Raw genomic sequence first — 19,349 nt, forward strand, 5'->3', positions numbered from 1 at the left:
CATTCTACTGAAATTAAAAAATGATAAGTTTTCTGGCCTTTGTATCTGTAAAGGTGATATTGGAGGGCAGGAAAGCAGTTTGGAATTGTAGAGTCCAATTTGGAGGACATCTCATTGGTCCTGGGCAGGGGTGGTGATGCTTTAAACTGCACTGGGGGAAGAAGGGACGGTCTGGACAAAATTGTGAACTAATAGTACTTGGGAGCTATTTACATACGAGCATTGATAAAAAAAAAACCAGAAATCAGATGATCTTGAGGATTTAATGAGATATTGTATGCAATGCAAGTATCTCAGTGCCTGGCTCATTATAAGTATGCAATAAATGATAGCCATTATTATTATTGTCCTGAGCGGTTTGAAATGGTGTGCACTAAAGAAACAGGGATTTTTACAAATAGGAAACACAATCCAACAGAGAAGTAAGAACAAAAAAGTTATTTACTGCGTGCTAACCACATGCCAGGCATTATCAAGAGTATTTAGTCTGCATGGTCTCATTTCAACCTCACAACAATCCTGTGAGGTAGGTATTAATGTTACTCATTTTTTGTAGAAGCAAACTCTGGAATTGAGAAAAGATGGTTTTACTAAGCTCACCCAGCCAGTAAGTACCTGGACCGACTCCAGGTCTGGAGCACACATTTACAAAAGAAGATTACAAGGCACCAAGAAACATAAAAAAAAAAAACAAAAAAAAAAACTTTAACCTTACTAGTAATCAAAGAAACACAGATTATAATTAGATATCATATTTTGTCTTTGATAAAAGGTAAAATGTGATTTAGAGTAGTAGTAGCTCTTGAACACTGCAGATCCAAATGTTTCAGAGAGCAAACTGACCATTTGCATCAAACTTTAAAAAAGGTAAACACTTTTTTTTTTTTTTTTTTTTTTTTTTTCTTTTTGCGATATGCGGGCCTCTCACTGTTGTGGCCTCTCCCGTTGCGGAGCACAGGCTCCGGACGCGCAGGCCCAGCGGCCATGGCTCACGGGCCCAGCCGCTCCGCGGCATATGGGATCTTCCTGGACCGGGGCACGAACCCGTGTCCCCTGCATCGGCAGGCGGACTCTCAACCACTGCGCCACCAGGGAGGCCCTAAAAAAGGTAAACACTTTTGAACCAGCAACTTCACTTCTAAGGAAATAAGCCATGCACAAAGATTAAGCAGTAAAGATCACCGTCATATGTTATTGATATAATAGGAAAAAGAAAATTAATTCAGTGTTCATAAATAGCAAATTATTTAAATGAATCCATAGACTGTACTACCATGTAGCAATTAATGTTATTGAGTACAAAAAGCAGATTATGAAACAATGTGTATGGTATGATTCCAGGTAATTTTTTGGAAAAAAGATAGGAAAGACAAGATGTGGCACATATATACAATGGAATATTACTCAGCCATAAAAAGAAACGAAATTGAGTTATTTGTAGTGAGGTGGACGGACCTAGAGACTATCATACAGAGTGAAGTAAGTCAGAAAGAGAAAAACAAATACCGTATGCTAATACATATATATGGAATCTAAAAAAAAAATGGTTCTGTTGAACCTAGGGGCAGAACGGGAATAAAGACACAGACGTAGAGAAACAGACTTGAGGACACGGGGAGGGGAAGGGGAAGCTGGGATGAAGTGAGAGAGTGGCATTGACATATATACACTACCAAATGTAAGACAGATAGCTGATGAGAAACAGCCGCATAGCACAGGGAGATCAGCTCAATGCTTTGCGACCACCTAGAGGGGTGGGATAAGGAGGGTGGGAGGGAGGCTCAAGAGGGAGGGGATATGGGGATATGTGTATACATATAGCTGAGTCACTTTATTATACAGCAGAAACTAACACAACACTGTAAAGCAATTATACTCCAATAAAGATGTAAAAGAAAAAAAGACTGGAAAGGCACGTACCAAAATGTTCATAGTATGTAGTTATTCCTGGATAGTGAGACTTATGTAATTTTTATTTCCTAGAGTCTTTCTATTTTCTAAAACTACTATAATGAATATTTATTACATTAGTAAAAAGAAAAGAATGTTCTGAATCCTTGAATAAATACAAAAAACAGTGAAATCAGAAAGACAGTGTTATAAACTTACCTGGTGAGTTTGGTTCATCCAGGGGAAAATGTTCAGTAGAAAGAAGAAGCCCAGAGGTTTGTGGGGCCTGAGGAGAGACAGGCCTTCAGGTGCAGGTTTGGAAAAGCTGCAGCTTCTTAGCCCTAAGGGTGAGCTAGATCACTGAAGGAAGAATCCAGAAAGAAGAAGGCTGAGGGTCTCAGGGAGTGGGAGAAGACCAAGAGATGAGTATCTGCTGAGATGCAGGAAGAGCAGTTTCTCTGGGAGAAGAACCTGGGAATGTCTCAGACTGAAGAAGAGTTAAGGGCAATGGAGGTAGAAAATGCCATTCAGTCCAGCAGTTGACAGGCCACTGGTCACCATGGGAAGCACAGTGTCAGTGCATGGGTCAAGGCTGGAGCCAGACCTCAGGGATGAGGAGAGCCTGGGGGGAGCCAGGCTTCATGCTAATAATCCTGAATGCTCCCACTGTCTCCCATCTGCTTGATTCACTTACAGCATTAGTGCATACAAGTCAGGGAAGCTGCCACTTTTTCCATCTTGGCTAGGACTCTTTAGTGAACTCCTTATTCTATAAAAGGCCTTTTCTGTAGAAAAGGTAAGTTCCAGTAAGAGTGTTTTGAGTTTACCTAGTGACTAATACAGCCTGCCCCTGTAGTTGCTGTAAATGAGGAAATCTCTTCACTTCTTACTCCAAATGTGTACAGTCCAGAAAGGCTTAAATATTTTCTCTGAATCTAGTCTGTGAAGAGGTCCCAGTTTACCTGAACTACCTGGATATAAGAAGGCCATGGTCCTGAGTCTCTGAAGAAAGCAAAAAAAAAAAAAAAAAAAAAAAACCAAAACCAAAAGAAAGCAAAAAAAAACCCCCAAAACCAAAACAAAACAAAAGAACACTGTAAAACCAATTTAAATTAACCCAATTATGTATATTTATGTTTATGGTTAAAAATACATGCCTTATCGTCCTGGTGACATTCCGAAATTATGGACTGGACTGCAGGCTAGCTTCTTCAGGCTGGTTTCTTCCTAAGGGGTGGTAGGCTCCGTGCTTCAGTCCCAGAGCACCATCTGGTGGTTGATTTGAGAAGCTGCACTCTTGAATTTCTAGTTTTCTAATAAAAACCAAAAGCAAAAACAAGCAAACGAGCAACAAAAACAATAAAACTGGTCCATTTAAATATAAAACAATAAAGAAGGGCCTGTTATTCTCGAAGAATTGTTTTCAGCCTCTTGTCCGTGACTATCCAATTAGGAAACCAAATGAAAACGACAGAAGAATAAGAATCCAAGATTCTTTTAAATCTTACTTAATATAGTACAGTACCTGATACTCAAGAATAGAATTGTAGGTCTATCTGGCTATGAGGCGGGATGAAAAGAACCCAGGTGTGTTTCTGATTCCAGACATGGAGATCAAGGCTCAGGCCTCCATGCAAAATTACCACATCACTGGAAAGTCAAATCCTTTCTTGGGGGATTGGGACTTTTTATATGCTTGTCTTTCTTCCTTCCCATTAGCTAAAGATTGGGAGATTCCTGGCTAAGCTGGTGCTTATCTGAATTTTTGGATATGGGTCTAGCACTGGGAAAGGGGCATTTTTATGTGATTCAAACCCGTTCCTATTCTGGCTCATGACCAACCTAGAAAAGAACAAAGAGCATTTTCACAGAGCAGCACGTGAGTGGTGGCGAGAGCGCCATCAAAATGTGTGTGTTCCCTGAAGTTGGGGAGGCTGCACAGGACACCTGCACAGGGTCAGACTTTTTGTCCAGTTGTTTCTTTCATGGAGATAGGCACCACTGTGTTTTCTTTTTCTTTCTGTTTAATCCAAAAAAAGTAATATGACAGCAATAAGGTTATCCAGAGCAAAGCAGAAAGTGTGTTGGTAGCATCAGCCCAGGAACAGGACAAAAACCTCAAGTATCAGAATCAGAAAAGCTGAGAGAAATAAAACATTTTAGAAGTAAGTGAGAAGCGGTAGAGGACAGTTAGTGGGTTGGTTGATGCATTCATTCCTGTGCCCACGTGCCTTGCCCTGTTCCTCAGAGGGTTTAAGCTACTGCGACTGAGGGAAGATAGGATTTCTATAAAGCAAGAAGGGATTCAGAGATCATGCAGGGCCCTGTCTTGGCAGGTGAGGACCTTGCTATAGAGTACCTTATTCACACAGATTGTGGCATAATTAGAACTTGAACTGGGATCTGAATCTTTTCACAGAGTTTTTCCAGCCATCTTTGTTCTCACATCCCTCATGGGAGGTACACTTTGGTCTTCGCTCCCTCCCTCCCTCCTTCCCTTCCTTCTTTCCTTTTCCTGCCTCTCTCGTTATCTTTTCCATCTTTATCTCAAGACATCTCCTTGATCCTAAGAGAAAATAAAATTACAAAAATTGTTTCCATTTTGATATGATTCCTGGTCTTGACTTCATTTTTAATTGGACCAGGAATTTATGGATGAAAAGAAAAGAATTCAAGTGAATTACCTTTTCTTCTCAGAACGTAACACAACTTTTTTTGGCTCCACCAGAGGACATATCTCCAAGGGTGCTTTGTAGGTTTAAGGATATGAGGCCTGACCAAGAAAGAGGAGACCATTTTCACAAATGTCCCAAGCAATCATTTGTACCACTCACTGGTTGTGAGATGCTGCCCCACGATGGTAAAATTGAAGACAATTTCTCACAGTAGAATTATGGGTGTGATTAGAGAAATCAGAATTTATTCATTCATCACATATTTTTAGAACATATTCTATGTGTTGGTCACTGTGTGAAGCTAGTGTAGAGAAAAAGAAGGGGCAATATACAATGGCAGTCTAAAGACAGACCAAACATTTTCCTTTGGTAAAAAGGGTATTAACTTATAGATATTCTTAATTGAGTTTTCAAAATTGTGATTGGCTCCTAAGTCTATTTCAAGATCCAAATTACTTCTTTAAAGGGACAGCCTTATAAGAAATGATAATTAACCCTTTTGGAGATTTGACACCTTCGCATGGTTTGATTTACTGATGCCACCCCCTGCACGCACACACACGCACACATACACACACCCCTTCCCAAAGTTCAGAGACATCAATTCTTTAGGTAAACGTTCAGCTAATTCTAAAATAAGAATTATATGAGATTCCTTGAGATGGTTATCAGCATAAAGCTAGGAAACACCATTGTAAGTTCTACCTTAACCTACTGTTACAGGCTCTGCAAATTCAGTTAGATGTGAATGAATTTTCTTTTACTTTAAATAAATACAAAATCCTTTTCAAGACGATGCAAAGCCTAAAATCACGCTTCCAAGTCAACACAGTTAAATCATTCCATCACGACAGGTATCCTCCTCCCCTCAAGTATCCCTTTTAGTAAAATGTTCCAGTGTTGGTTCCACAGTTCCACCGTTTCACAGCTTCCCTGGTATCTAAGCTATTTTGCTATGTACTCACTTAAGCCTTTCCTATTCTCAGAGAATAGCTGACAGTTTTTACAACATTCTTGAACCATTATCAAGCTTTTCCTCATCCCTCAATTCTTCAGGCTATACAAACCAATATATGTTTTAAAAATTTCTCATGAGACTTTATTGCCTATATCTTTAAGTCATCCTTATGACTCTTTCTAAGCCATCCTGAGGAAACTTCAAATTCAGTTCAGTTTTTGTATTGTAAGGCCCTAAGGACAACACCATACTCTAACCGAGGCAACTGATATTCCATATGATGGGGAGATTAATTTATAGTCCCTGAACACAAGCTCTGGTTTTTACATAGAAGCAGCAGCAGTAGACGTGCCAATTCGTTTGTGATGTTCCATCAGCTGCCCCCTCCACAGTTTATTTCTTTAATTTGCTAGTGATAACTAGCCCTTTCCAGTAACTGTTTTTCAAAGAAAGTGTCTAATAAAACTTTTAATATCTTCTAGTAATGTCAGCTTCATGAAATCTTGGTTTGGATGCTTATTGGAGATAGTTCTTTAATAGGATTTCAAAGACAGGGATTACCATACCATCACCGCTTTCTAGTAGCAATGACAGGGAAAAGGGATGGCTAGACGAGGGGGTATTCTAAAGCCCCTCTCTTCACCAGTAGCTCATCCCCCATTTTGTGGGGGGAGACTTAGAAAGTTACCCTTTCTCAGTCATCTGTAGTGTACCATGCAAAGACGAGGCTGTAAACCTCATCTTCCTATCAGGTTGCTGCCCTAAGCATCTTCTGTGTTGAATTCTAGAGCTAACACTGAACATGGGTCACATTATTAGTCAAGATCAGTCTGCCTTGGGCTTCCCTGGTGGCGCGGTGGTTGAGAGTCCGCCTGCTGATGCAGGGGACACGGGTTCGTGCCCCAGTCCAGGAAGATCCCACATGCCCTGGAGCGGCTGGGCCCATGAGCCATGGCCGCTGAGCCTGCGTGTCCGCAGCCTGTGCTCCGCAATGGGAGAGGCCACAACAGTGAGAGGCCCACATACTGCAAAAAAAAAAAAGACCAGTCTGCCTTTATTAAAATGTGGGCCCCAAATACCTGCCTCCAGGCCAAAATTTATAAGTGTTTTGAGATACTTAGTTGTCAAATATGAATGTTTCTTCTCTTTGATGCATATGAAATATGAAGTATGCCATTTCAGAGCTGAAGAGAGCTTGTAAACCTACTTTTACTCAATTACCAGTTCATGTTCTGGAAGTATTTTGAATTGATCTGATCTTCTCTTACTGAAAATTTATTGTAATTTTTTTGTATGTCCTCTTGCAGCCTGCCACATATTGGAATGCAGCAATGGAATGGCCCAAGACGTCATAAGTACCATAGGGCAGGCTTTTGAACTCCGGTTTAAACAGTATTTGAAAAATCCTTCTTTGAATACTTCTTCTGAAAGGTCAGCCAGGAGTTCTATAATTATTTGACTTACCATATTTTGTTTCATTTTAAAATTAATATGGCATTTTAAATTGACTAATGAACTTAGTAATTTTTTTTTTACAAATAGGTACAGTTTCAGTACAAACTAATAGTGACATTTCTATTTTTCTTCCATTCATATTTGTTCAGATATTTCCTCTTGCTTTGTAATAGAATTAGAGGAAACACTAAAAGTGAGAAGGGGTCGACCCTGTTTCTCTGATGGTATACAGAGCTATGAATTGATTAGGTAATGTCATAAAATGAGCATGAACAAATTTCTTAGGTTTGTTTCAACCCCAGATCCCTTGCAGATCAGTTAAAAAGATTAAGAAAGAAGAGCAAAATAATAAGAATCAAATGTCTGTGACAGGAATTCCTATTAGTTTGTTCATTTGCAGTGCAGATAGATCAGCTCCAGCCAGACTGCGGCAGGGGTGGAACATGACGTGACCCAGGGATCTGGTTGTTCTGTTTAGTCCACAATGAAAGCTGAACCCTTTCAGGCCTGTCAGACTCCACCATGTGTGGAATGCAGTGAGGCCCCTGACTTGCAGAATTCACGCCCAAGAAATAAAATATTTGGACACTTTTAAATGCATTTCTGGAACCCCCCTAATTTGTCATTTTGTGTATCAACAGACACCGGGTTTGGAGATCTCCCTGTATGAGGTGGTCTAGGGTAGCAAAGGAGAGGCGCTACCAGCAGGCCTTGTTGTTGAATTTTTCCTAGGGTAGCACTTACCTCTTAGTGCTGTTATTTTGTTGACATGTAATGAACCCAACAAAACTGTGTGGGTTATCAGTGGAATCAGCTCAATTCAAATGGACTTGATATATTCTTTCTCATAAGAAACTTTTACTAATTCCAATTCGGAAGAAAAATCTGTTTGTTTTTTTTTTTGCCCTGTTTCAATTTTAAAAACAATGCATGTTTACACAAATCTCCCCACTTGCCACATATGGTTCTAATATTTCTTTATGAATCTCATATACTCCAGATTTGTGCAGACAAGTTAGCTGGCCATAGCCTTGTATTTTTTTCATCTTGGTTTAGTAAACTGGGCCAGGCCCACTGCCCAATATTTAAATTTTCTTTGAGCAAAACATTTCCGAAATGGTACAATGAAAGAGTGCTGGAGAAATACAGGAAAACTTTGTGTTTTTATCCGATTGACCAAAACAACTGATATTCAGGGAGTTCGTATATATTTTATCACTGAGAGGAGACACAAAAGCATCACCCTTAAAAAAAAAAAAAGCATCACCCTTGGCACTTTTTGTTGGCTTACCCCACTTTTATTGTCTACAGAAACCTAACAATTCAGCCATCTGGTTGCTTCCATCCAGATGTTTTCAGGATGATTTGCATGGTTCTGATCAGTCTACATCCCCTACAACATTTGAATTCCCACCCAGCCTCTTGGGGATTCTTTTTTCCCTTACAGTGAGGAGGTGCACGTTGATGACCATGCTGAGGAGAGAGAAGATCATGAGTATTACAATGAAATCCCGGGCAAGCAGCCGCCTGTAGGCGGTGTTTCAGATGTACGGATCAAAGTTCAAACCACAGAACAAATGGCTTACTGCCCCATACGGTGTGAAAAGTTGTGCTATTTGGTAAGTAACGTTTTATTGCTATTAGAACTAACAATGCAGTTCTCTCCTTACCACTGAGAGCTTAACTTGAGGATTACCAAATGCTAGTTTAGAGAAGGTATCATCTTCCTCAGCACAGAGCCAGAGAGTGAATCATTGTCAGAACCTGTACTCAATAATTTTTACTCCCAATCCCCCAACCTCATCCTCAGCAAGTGACCTCACATCCTACTTCATTGGGAAGACAAGGACGGTCCAACATGTTATCTTCAACTTCACCCTTCCGCATCTCCAAGTCTTCCTATGTTCTCCTTGGTTCTCTTCTTTAGCTACTGTCTCCATGATTAATCCTCCCCCTGAGCTCCTGATCCCTTCCCCTCCTACCAACCCTGTGCCCTTGTTCTGGCCATCAACCTCTGTCTCAGTCTTTATTCTCTGTCTGTCTACTGGTTCTTTCGCTTCTGTCTGCAAATAAACTCGGACTCCTCCAACTCATCTAATAATGTCCTACCTCTCTCTCACCTTCCTTTCACCCACAAACTTCTAGAAAACACTGCCTGTATTTCTGCATTCACATCCACACTACACTTCCAAAATCTGAACTCTGCTTGACAACTTGATAGAAATTTCTTTTACAGTGGTCACCGATTTTTTTTTTTTTTTTTGGTCACCAACGGTTTAATTGTTAAGTCTTCAATCTTCTTCAATATTCTGAATCTGTCTATAGCCTGTGATATCTGTTGGCTGCCTCTTCTTTTTTTTTAGACCTCTTCTGTTAGCTTCTAAACATTTTCGCCGTGTCATTCTCATTCTGCATCTCTAGTTGCTGCTTTTCTTTCTTTTTTCATGTTTTCTAACATTTTATTTAGTATATTCAAACTTACAAAAACGTTGAAAGAATTACACATGAACACTCATATACTCACCACCTAGATTCTACAATTATAATTCTACTCTATTTACCTTGTCATCCTATGTTGTTAGCTATCACCCATCAATCCATCTGATTTTTGATGCGTTTCAAAATAAGTTGCACCTTTCCTTTTTATATCTTGTTTTCTTGCATGCCCTCCCCTGCAAACCCAAGTCTTACCACCATGGAACCCCTTTCCAGTGCTCTGCCCTTGGCCCTGGTGTCTCCTCTGACATGCCACCTGTGTACATACTCCACCAGTTTCTCTGTCTTCAGCCATTACCTACTTCTCCAGCTGTGATGCCACAAGCATTTCACTGCTTGTTTATACCAAGATTAGACTCAGCATTTTACCTTGACTCCAAGCTAGATTCCTCTACTGACGTACTCATGTTTATTAATGGCACTCCTATTCTTTCACTGGTCTACAGTCTTTTGTTTTCTCACACTTATCAACTCAGTCTTCAAGACTTAGGATCCTACCATGAAAGTATCTTAAATCTACCCAACCTTTATCATTCCTGTTGCATCTTTCTAAGTTCTGGTCCTCACTTGCCCAGATGATTCTGAAATCCCCTTCCTTGTCTCCAGTTTCATTCCTTTAAACCCTCTTGCATGGTACTGCTGGATTAATCTTTCAAAAGCAAAGACATTGCCCTTCTCAAAGGTATCAGTGGATCCCATACCCTTACTGAAGAGAGCTGTGTGTATATGGGATTATTGAAGCCTTTGATAGCATGAGATTTTTCAAGGATGAAAAGTGGGTCTGGCACAAACCTTAGTAGAGTAGGGCTCCAATCTGCCAGTTCACGGTTAGATAGAGGTTTGCTAAATGGCCAGTGTTTATACAAGTGTCCTAGAAATCACACTTTCTGGCTGAGCTTGGATTGAATCCTGGAATGTGACCTCCCAAGCAGAGGTCTATAACCCTCAGGATATGGACCTTACATTTATGACCTCCCCCACCCTAATCAGACCCGCCTCTGCAGTTCCAAAACAGTGCACTGGGAGAGGAGGCTATACTCCCTGTCCAAAATCTCAGTTTCTTTTTCTCACCTGTCAGACACTTCCTGTGTCCGAAAATGGAGTTGTCTGCTAAATTCTGCTGGGAGCATTATTAGTGTTTTGTCTGTTTTTTGAAAGTTTATGAACGTTTACTATGTTTGTAAATGTTTCACAATTTGTTGTTTATACAGCCGGGAAACTCCAAGTGCAGCAGTGTGTATGAGAACTGTCTAGAACAAAGCAGGGCAATAGGTAGGTACAATTGCTCTTCCCCATCTGCCACTCTCCTCATTTCTTCTACGTTATATGGTCGTGTGTGGCCCTTACTCTTAAATAGTTCATGGGAAAGTCAGGTGTATATAAGCAAACATGTAGTGCTTCTGTTGCAGGCTTCCCACATTCTGAGAAGCGCAGGATGCCACATATGTGTCAGTTGAAAAGCTATGGTTCTCCCCTGCTCCTGTGTACTCTTCCACACTACAATTCTGCTTTATGGAATCTTTCACTGCTTTTTTTTTTTTTTCTGCGGTACGCGGGCCTCTCACTGTTGTGGCCTCTCCCATTGCGGAGCACAGGCTCCGGACGCACAGGCTCAGCGGACGTGGCTCACGGGCCCAGCCTCTCCGCGGCATGTGGGATCTTCCCGGACCGGGGCACGAACCCGTGTCCTCTGCATTGGCAGGCGGACTCTCAACCACTGCGCCACCAGGGAAGCCCCTCACTGTTTGGATATCATGAAAGCTCTCTTACTGGAAAGGTGATTTCTCTACTCAAACTCAAGGCAGTTCCGTTTCAAAGAATATCAGACAATAAGCTAATATGAAAATTGATGCTTGTCAAATCCATTAGGATTAAGAGAAAACCTTTATTTCTTCTTGGCAAAGGGAATAAAAAGAAATCTGAAATGTGAGAGTCCCAATTAGAGGTTCATACACCCCATACTTGCCAGGGCATTAAATATCTTATTACTGCATGTGATAATTGACATCAGGCACAACTTTTCCACAACACAAATGTAGGGTATAGACTATCAGGTTGGAAATATATTTTCATAAAAACATTCTACTGCTAGTTAGTCATTTTATTCTTATAAATTGTTGAAAGTATTTATTTCTTTGGGAAGCACAGTTTTGCAGCTTTAGAGGGGGAGATAACTGGACATTGTAAATAATGCAGTGGAGGATAGAGGTGGATAACCACACTTAGGAACTCAAATTAAATTAGCAGGCACTTGCCAACTAGAAGGTAGTTTCTCACTTCCAAGGATATCTTCATATTTCTTATGGAATTTTGCCAGTGTAATCCATGAATTTTATTATTTCTTATACAGTGGGGGTACATGAGGGTCTTGGTACAGCTGTGATTACCACTTTTCCTCCACCCTGCAAAAATAATCAGAGTAGTGAGTGGAGGCAGTATTTTAAATTCTTTAAAAACATGGTTCTTTTTGAAGGAAATTAAAATTCGATGCCACTCTTTAAAGGTATTTAAAATTCCAAATGAATTCTTAATAATATGAATAAAACAAATTAGTGTCAAGTGTAAATGTCTTTTTAAAACTGTGTCCTTGGGGCTTCCCTGGTGGCGCAGTGGTTGCGAGTCCGCCTGCCGATGCAGGAGATGCGGGTTCGTGCCCCGGTCTGGGAGGATCCCACATGCCGTGGAGCGGCTGGGCCCGTGAGCCATGGCCGCTGAGCCTGCGCGTCCGGAGCCTGTGCCCCGCAACGGGAGAGGCCACAACAGTCAGAGGCCCGCATACCGCAAAAAACCAAAAAACAAACCAAAAAAAAAACTGTGTCCTTTAGGAGCTGCAGTTCCTTCCTTCATTCTTCTTTTCCTTTACCCTAGAGATTCCTAACCTAGGATTTAATAGTCAGGAACATACCACATGTGCTTTGTAGTCTTGTATCCATTTTCTGCCTGTGCTGAAGCTCACTTTGAACTGTCTCCAGATCCTGTTTTTTTCTCATTCTGTGTTCTTCATTTATCCAACAGTGCACTCAGTGATCATCAGGACGTCCTGTGGGTCAGGCCCTGAGCTGGGTGCTAGGGATGGAGACACAATTGGCATTCGTGTCTTTTGCAGTTTAGCCAGAGGACATACCTTAAACCAGTGCTTACAAATGTGATGAGCATTTCAAAGCCCAGGATGTTATGGGAACAAATAACAGGGACACCTAACTTAATCTGGGAGGCTAGAGAGGGTCTCCCGAAGGAAGTAACAACCCAACTAAGACCTGAGGGATGAGTGGGAATTATCCAGGCACAGAGAGGGAAGTGGGAGGGGAAGGGAGAGAAAGGAGAGTATAAATGAGTACTGGTATTCCTAAGTGTGCCAGGACCAGTTCCCAGACCACTGCATGGAGAGGGTACATGGTGGGGAGAGAGAGGAGTTTCGGATCTAGGAGAGAGTCCTGTGGAACTCCAGAATGTTTCGCCCTGCCCCAATACCTCTTTTCCCAGCTCATCCCTCCTCCCCATTAAGCAGTCGTCATGGCATGCCCTCCTGGCCTCAGCCACCTAGCTTCTGAAGGGAACTCACTGAACAAGAATCCTCAACATTTCTAGAATGATGTTGAATGTTTGAAATCACGACACTACCATCAGAGAAAAGGGGCAAGGTTTCCTTTCATTTTTTTTCCTCAAAAGCTTTCACCTTGATTTTTATTTTACATTTTTAAAGTATCCTTCCCCCCAAAGCAACACTATTTCAACTTTATCCAAGATTTTTCTTTTTGTAAGTATAACCTTGTCATAGAATCCAATTTGTTCTTTCTGTTTATCTTGCTTTTATTTCTCCTTTAAACTAACAAACAGGGGGCTTCCCTGGTGGCGCAGTGGTTGAGAGTCCGCCTGCCGATGCAGGGGACATGGGTTCGTGCCCCAGTCTGGGAAGATCCCACATGCCACGGAGCGGCTGGGCCCGTGAGCCATGGCCGCTGAGCCTGCGTGTCCGGAGCCTGTGCTCCACAACGGCCACAACAGTGAGAGGCCCGTGTACCAAAAAAAAAAAACAAAAAACAAACAAACAAAAAAACTAACAAACAATGTAAGCCCTTATTCTTTCATGCTTTATACATGCCCTAAGCCACTATCAGATCCAAACTCAAGAACATACTTTTGTAATAAACATTTATTTGGAGCCTGGAATCTATTTTTCCATAGAATTAATTTTAGCCATGTTGGCTATCTCCTAGACAAGTGACCATATTCTACTATTTTGGTTTCCTATACTGGAGCTTAGGTGTATATTTTGTAATGACAAATACAACAATAGGATATTCTATTGTAAGTATCTGTTCTTTAGTTATACTCTAATTGTGGAAGAGTCTGGGACCGATACTGAGCTTCGGCACACTGTCTTCCTTTTTGGTGGCAATAAGGTAACAATTCATGGCTGGGAACCTTTCAGAATCTTGGGGAGGTGAGAGATGGTGTCTATAGTTTGGAAAAAACCCTCCAGCTGGATATCCTCCTCCCCTGAAAATCACTGAGCTACAGCCTTGTTTTCTTAGAAAAGCAGGTTCTAACTTCCAGTGGGAACCAAAGTGCTAGGAAGCCATTTCCCCAGACCTCAGCCACTCAGCACATAGAGGGATCGAAGGACTCAACCCCTGCTCCGGGGGCTGTGACAAGTATAAGTCCCTCCTGCTGTGGCAGGAAGGACTTTCCTAACTCAGTGTCTTTTCATCCACAGACACCCAGAAGTCAGGGGTTCCTATCTTGGGGCCTGCCTATGACTACTTGGGTATGTGTTTAAAAGTGATCTGAGGGCTTCCCTAGTGACCCAGTGGTTAAGAATCCACCTCCCAATGCAGGGGACATGGGCTTGATCCCTGGTTGGGGAACTAAGATCCCACATGCCATGGGGCAACTAAGCCTGCACACTGCAACTGTTGAGCCCATGTGCCACAACTACTGAGCCCACACACCACAACTAGAGCCTGCGTGCCACAACTAGAGAAGCCCACGTGCCACAAGATCCTGCATGCTGCAACAAAGATCCTGCGTGCTGCAGCTAAGACCCGATGAAGCCAAATAAATAAATGAATAAATAAATAAATAAATAAATAAGATCAGAAATTTATGACCAGTCACCAAATTAATAGAGTTGCCAAAATAGCAAATAGACAGTTATGATGGCTTTTCCCGGAGATTCACACATAAGCATTTGAGAGACACCTATACAAATATTTTCAACAAGTTTTGGCTTTTTAATTCAGAGACATTTATTTATTCAAATATTGACTTAAAATTTGAATTCTGGTATATAATAAGTACTGCAATAGGCTTCCTGTTGAAGGAGTTAATTATATTTATTGCCAGATGTGTAAAAGATCCCTGTCCTTAATAATAAATTCCCTTGTGGAAAAAAATAATTAGCAAAATAGCATACTGTTTCCCCAGCCTTCAAGTTAAAATGAAAATGTTGATATTTTTAATCAAAAAGATGTTAAATTTCCACAGACCCTAAGGGCTAGCACTTAAAAACTTTGGTACCTCCAGTATATACACTGTGTATGTATTTATTTTCTGCCACAAATCTTTTAGGCAGGTTGGATAGTTTCTCAGAGTAACACTTTGCACAAAGAACTTTTGGAATGCATGATGGCTGGCATGTGTAGTTTAGCTCTGAATAACCACACACTTTATCCTAGAAAGATATTAAATTTCGGCATGGGGTGAGTTTGCTTGTTTGTTTTTTTAAATTTAAGACAACTTTGCTGACTTAGATATAATGGTGCATTTGAGAAAAAGGAATGGTAGTTTTTAAGAGAGACTGTATAGACATTGATGCTTTTGTGTAACCCTGTGGGATGGTGAACTTGATGTGGTCAGCTCATGCCAGAGCTCTGTGAGGGGCAGATGAGTCAGCGCCCTGCACTAAGGGTTGACTTGGGGTCTTGAGAGCATGGTGGGGTCACATTTGCTAAGAAAGGAAAACTGGGTAGACATTCAGTCATCTGTTCATTCAGCTGACATTTTTCTTTTGAGCATCTGCTTCATACCAGGCATTGAAGATGAAGAAGATACTCAGAAAAATGGGTTCTAGTCTCTCCTCAGGACTCAAGGAATTTTCAGTCTCAAGGGGAAGACAGAGAAGTAAACAGAGACCTACAGTTTATTATGGAGTGGCACCTTACCCAGCCTGGGGTGGGGGGCGGGGGAGGAGGGAGGACTCAGTGGAAAGCTTCCTGAAGGAGGGGGATTCAGAGCAGGATCTTAAAGGACAAATAGGAGTTAGGTCAATAAATGGATGGGAAGGATATTACAGCAAGAGATAAGTGTCATGTGCAGAGGCCCAGTAGACACACAACTGAACAGTGAGAAGAATGCCTGCTGCAAGGCAGGCAGTATGCTCAGTGAGGGGCTTACCCACATTCTTTCATTTAATCCTAACAATGTATTTTAAGCTCGGCATCCCCATTTTACAGGTATGAAAACTGACAGAGAAGTTAAGTAACTTGCCCCTGGCCACACAAATAGAGATACCACAGGGATCTGTGGAACCCAGATCCATGTTAATTTAGAAGCAGACTTCTTACAAATACTATTCATCATATTCCACTTTCAGTAAATTTTTATGAGCATGCACTCCTAAATAAATATTAATTCAATCATGCATCAGTTCTCTACACTGTGCTAATATATTACGCATGTATTATAAAACACACACAGAAATAGAAAATTTCAGTTAGAGTTAATGACAGACATTAAAAAAAATTGTCTCGCTAATTATAGTGACTGAATACTATCATTAGGTAATATCTCAAGGTCTGATATACATTTAGGGCATTATTGATGAAGAAAACAGACATAAATCCACATTTCCATCTTGATAATTTTAACTGCTGGGAGGCCAAAGTTCTGATCTAATTAGATTATTCTTATTCATCAGCTCAGAGTGCAGCTAAGGAGGAGCTTGCACTCAGTAAAAGGATGGTCTTCAATCCTTGATTTTTTGCAGTGATCCTTTAGCCACTTGTCCATTTGTGAAAATAAGTTTAGTTTAAACTGGATAACGTATTTCATAAATCCACTTAACCAAGTAAATGGAAACTGTCATAGGTTGCCAAAAGCAACAAAGAAACGAGGGGCCCTACTGCCCCTTCTGTCAAATCCCACTCTTCCCTCAGAGTATTCCACGTGACATGGGACAGGGTGACAGGGTGACAGGAAGGACCGGACAGAGAGGAGCAAAGGAGGAGCAGATAGTAGGACTGTAGTCTTGACTGGGTTCCCCCTATCTGGTGTATTCTTAGGTTTCCATACTTGTGTTATAAGAATCATAGCACTCTTCACCATGATGTGAAATCCAGTGTGAAGTTGGTCCTTTGAAGGGGTTTAGTTGACTGGAAGAACTGATGTTTTACGGTAAGACAATGAAATAACAATGTCACTGCTTTAGGTGCAGCCTCACGGGGATCTTGTATATGTATGGCCAAAACTATAAAGGTACTTGTGTAAACAGAAAGACAAAAACATTCTGTCCTGGCATTCTCAGGACAGGACCAGTTGAATGGTACAAAGTACTTCATGCCATCAGGTAGTGAAATATAGTGCTATTATTCATTCAGGCAGTAACTATTTGTTGATGTGATAATGTGTGCCAGGCATGTGCTAGAGGCAGGGGCTGCAGCTCTCAGCAAGACAGGATCTGTGTCTTTGTAGAACATGCAGTCTAGATGTAGTACAGATATTAAGAAACATAATAACATAATAGAATTAAGTACTCTTGTGATATGGGCTTCAGAGGGAAGCAGAGAGACATAGTCTAGTCTGAGAAAGTCAGGGAAGCCTCTCTTGAGAGAGATGTTTAAACTGACCTCACCTAAGGATGAGGGTGATGGAGAAGGGGAGGGAAGGGCATGTCAATCAGAGAAGATGGCCTTACGGTGGGGATTCTAGTGCAAGAAGGCTGTTGTGAGCAGGGGCAGAGACTGGGGAGGACAGGGTTGCAATGGAAGCTGGGTGCTCGGGAGCAGGGCCTGGGGCTTGTTGAAGAGTTTGACTTGTACCCCAAGAGCAGTGGGAAGCAGTGAATGTTTTTAAACCTCTGAGAAGTAGGATCAGATTTTCAGTTGTAAAAAGGTCATTTTGGCCACATGTATGGAATAGAATGGAGGGGAGAAGGCAGAGTAAGGGGACAGAGGATGTAACCTGAGGGGTGAGTTCTTTCCATTAGATGTCAGAATGAACATCAGCAGCTGGTGCAGGGCTGTGCTTGGCGAAACAAAACTTTGGCAATAGAGGGAAGACAGACTTCCCACTCTTAATAATTTAAAATTAAGTAACGAGTTTTTTGAAAAGCAGTTTCAATAACTAGTAGATATTCAAGTTCCACATGGCATGTGTGGTTTTCTTGGTTCCTGGGCTGCAGCTCTGAGCAGTGTCTGTTTGCTGGCCGGTCAGCGCCCTTCCTCCCCTGGCTGTTCCTCTTTCACATCTTCCTGGTTTGTCTGCTGTCTGCTGTTGAAGCAAAGGGTCAGCTGAGGGACGGGCAGGGAGGGGCAGGGAGACCAAAAGAGGGTGCTTTCCCTCAAAGACTGGTGCTTATTTTGTTTTTACAGGTCAAATCTCAAAGTCAGTATTCAATCCTTGCATGGGATGGGCATGGCTTTTCCCTTCCTGTCAATTCTGGACTCAAACATGATTTTATTTCTTGTTTCCAAAGCAAAAACACCGTACATTGATCTTTACTCACTACAGGTAATGCACACGAGAGAGGGGTACAGTCCCAAAGAGACACGTCATTGATGAAGCCCGCGTGCCGAGTGGATCTCTTCGACGACCCCTGCTACATCAATACGCAGACTCTTCAAAGCACGCTAGGCTCTGCTGGAAATCAAAGTCCAGCTCACCCACTGGGGACCCCATGGTACCGTGAAAGTAAGTGGCTTCTCATTGCCTGTATTAGCTTCCTGTGCTGCTGTAACAAGTTACAACAGACTGGGTGTCTTAAAACAAGAGAAATGCATTCTCTCACAGTTATGGAGGCCAGAAGTCCTAAATCAAGATGGCATCAGGGTTGGCTCCTTCTGGAGGCTCTGGAGGAGAACTGGTTTCATGTTACTCTCCTAGCTTCTGGTGGCTGCCAGTAATTCTTGGTGTTCCTTAGCTTGTAGACATGTCACTCCAATCTCTGCCCTCGTCTTCACATGGCCTTACCCCTGTGTCTCAAGTCCCCCTCTTCTTTCTCTTATAGGACAACACCTTTCTCTTATAGGTAGGCCCAAAATCCAGGAAGATCTCATCTCGTGATCCTTAATTTAATTACATTTGCAAAGACCCTTTTTCCAAATTAAGTCACATATGCAGGTACCAGGGATCAGGACTTGAGCATATCTTTTGGGGGCCACTGTTCAACTTGCTATACTGTCTCTCATTTTAAAGAACGCTATTTCCTTGGCCTCATGTTTCAGAGAATTAAAAGTATTCTTTCTTACCTCAGTCCCTCACCACAGTTAATAAAGGTTAGAACTTTGTGGCACTGTTATGGATTTCAAGGTTTTGGAACTTTGATTTTGAATAATCTTTTCAAACACTTTAAATTGACTCCCAACTTTTGCTTTCTGCTGTGTGCTTTTGCTGAAGGAAGGGCTGTCAAAGCCAGGAGATAATTTTGAATTTGTTTGTTTGCTTGGGGAACAATGGCCACTGTTCCAACTCTGTTTAGTGATGATGTTAATTTTATTCATTTCAAAACCCCTTAGTAAGTCATCTATATAGCACTAAAATAAGGTGACTTCTTTCTTCAATTAGGTACTATGAGTAAAATACAATAAGACAAACATCATTTTCCTGCCAGATTGCTTCCAGGGGTAAGTCCATAAACAGGAACATAAATAAATAAA

At 41.5% G+C, this 19,349-nt stretch overlaps 1 protein-coding gene across 2 annotated transcripts in view; it reads left to right on the forward strand.

Annotated features, from left to right (window-relative positions):
• Window positions 1-19,349, forward strand: part of SHC4 (SHC adaptor protein 4) — a 129,786-nt gene that overhangs the window by 86,456 nt on the left and 23,981 nt on the right. The window contains exons 7-10 of one of the 2 annotated variants that reach the window (XM_082617900.1): window positions 6,831-6,954; window positions 8,426-8,597; window positions 10,686-10,746; window positions 18,205-18,384. In XM_082617900.1, coding sequence (XP_082474026.1) covers window positions 6,831-6,954; window positions 8,426-8,597; window positions 10,686-10,746; window positions 18,205-18,384 — 537 coding nt within the window. The remainder of the gene's footprint in view (window positions 1-6,830; window positions 6,955-8,425; window positions 8,598-10,685; window positions 10,747-18,204; window positions 18,385-19,349) is intronic. The other variant, XM_082617899.1, reaches the window with a different exon arrangement.

The sequence above is a fragment of the Mesoplodon mirus genome (assembly GCF_964341445.2).
Source record: "Mesoplodon mirus genome assembly, chromosome: 4".
In the NCBI taxonomy this organism is placed as follows: domain Eukaryota; kingdom Metazoa; phylum Chordata; class Mammalia; order Artiodactyla; family Ziphiidae; genus Mesoplodon; species Mesoplodon mirus.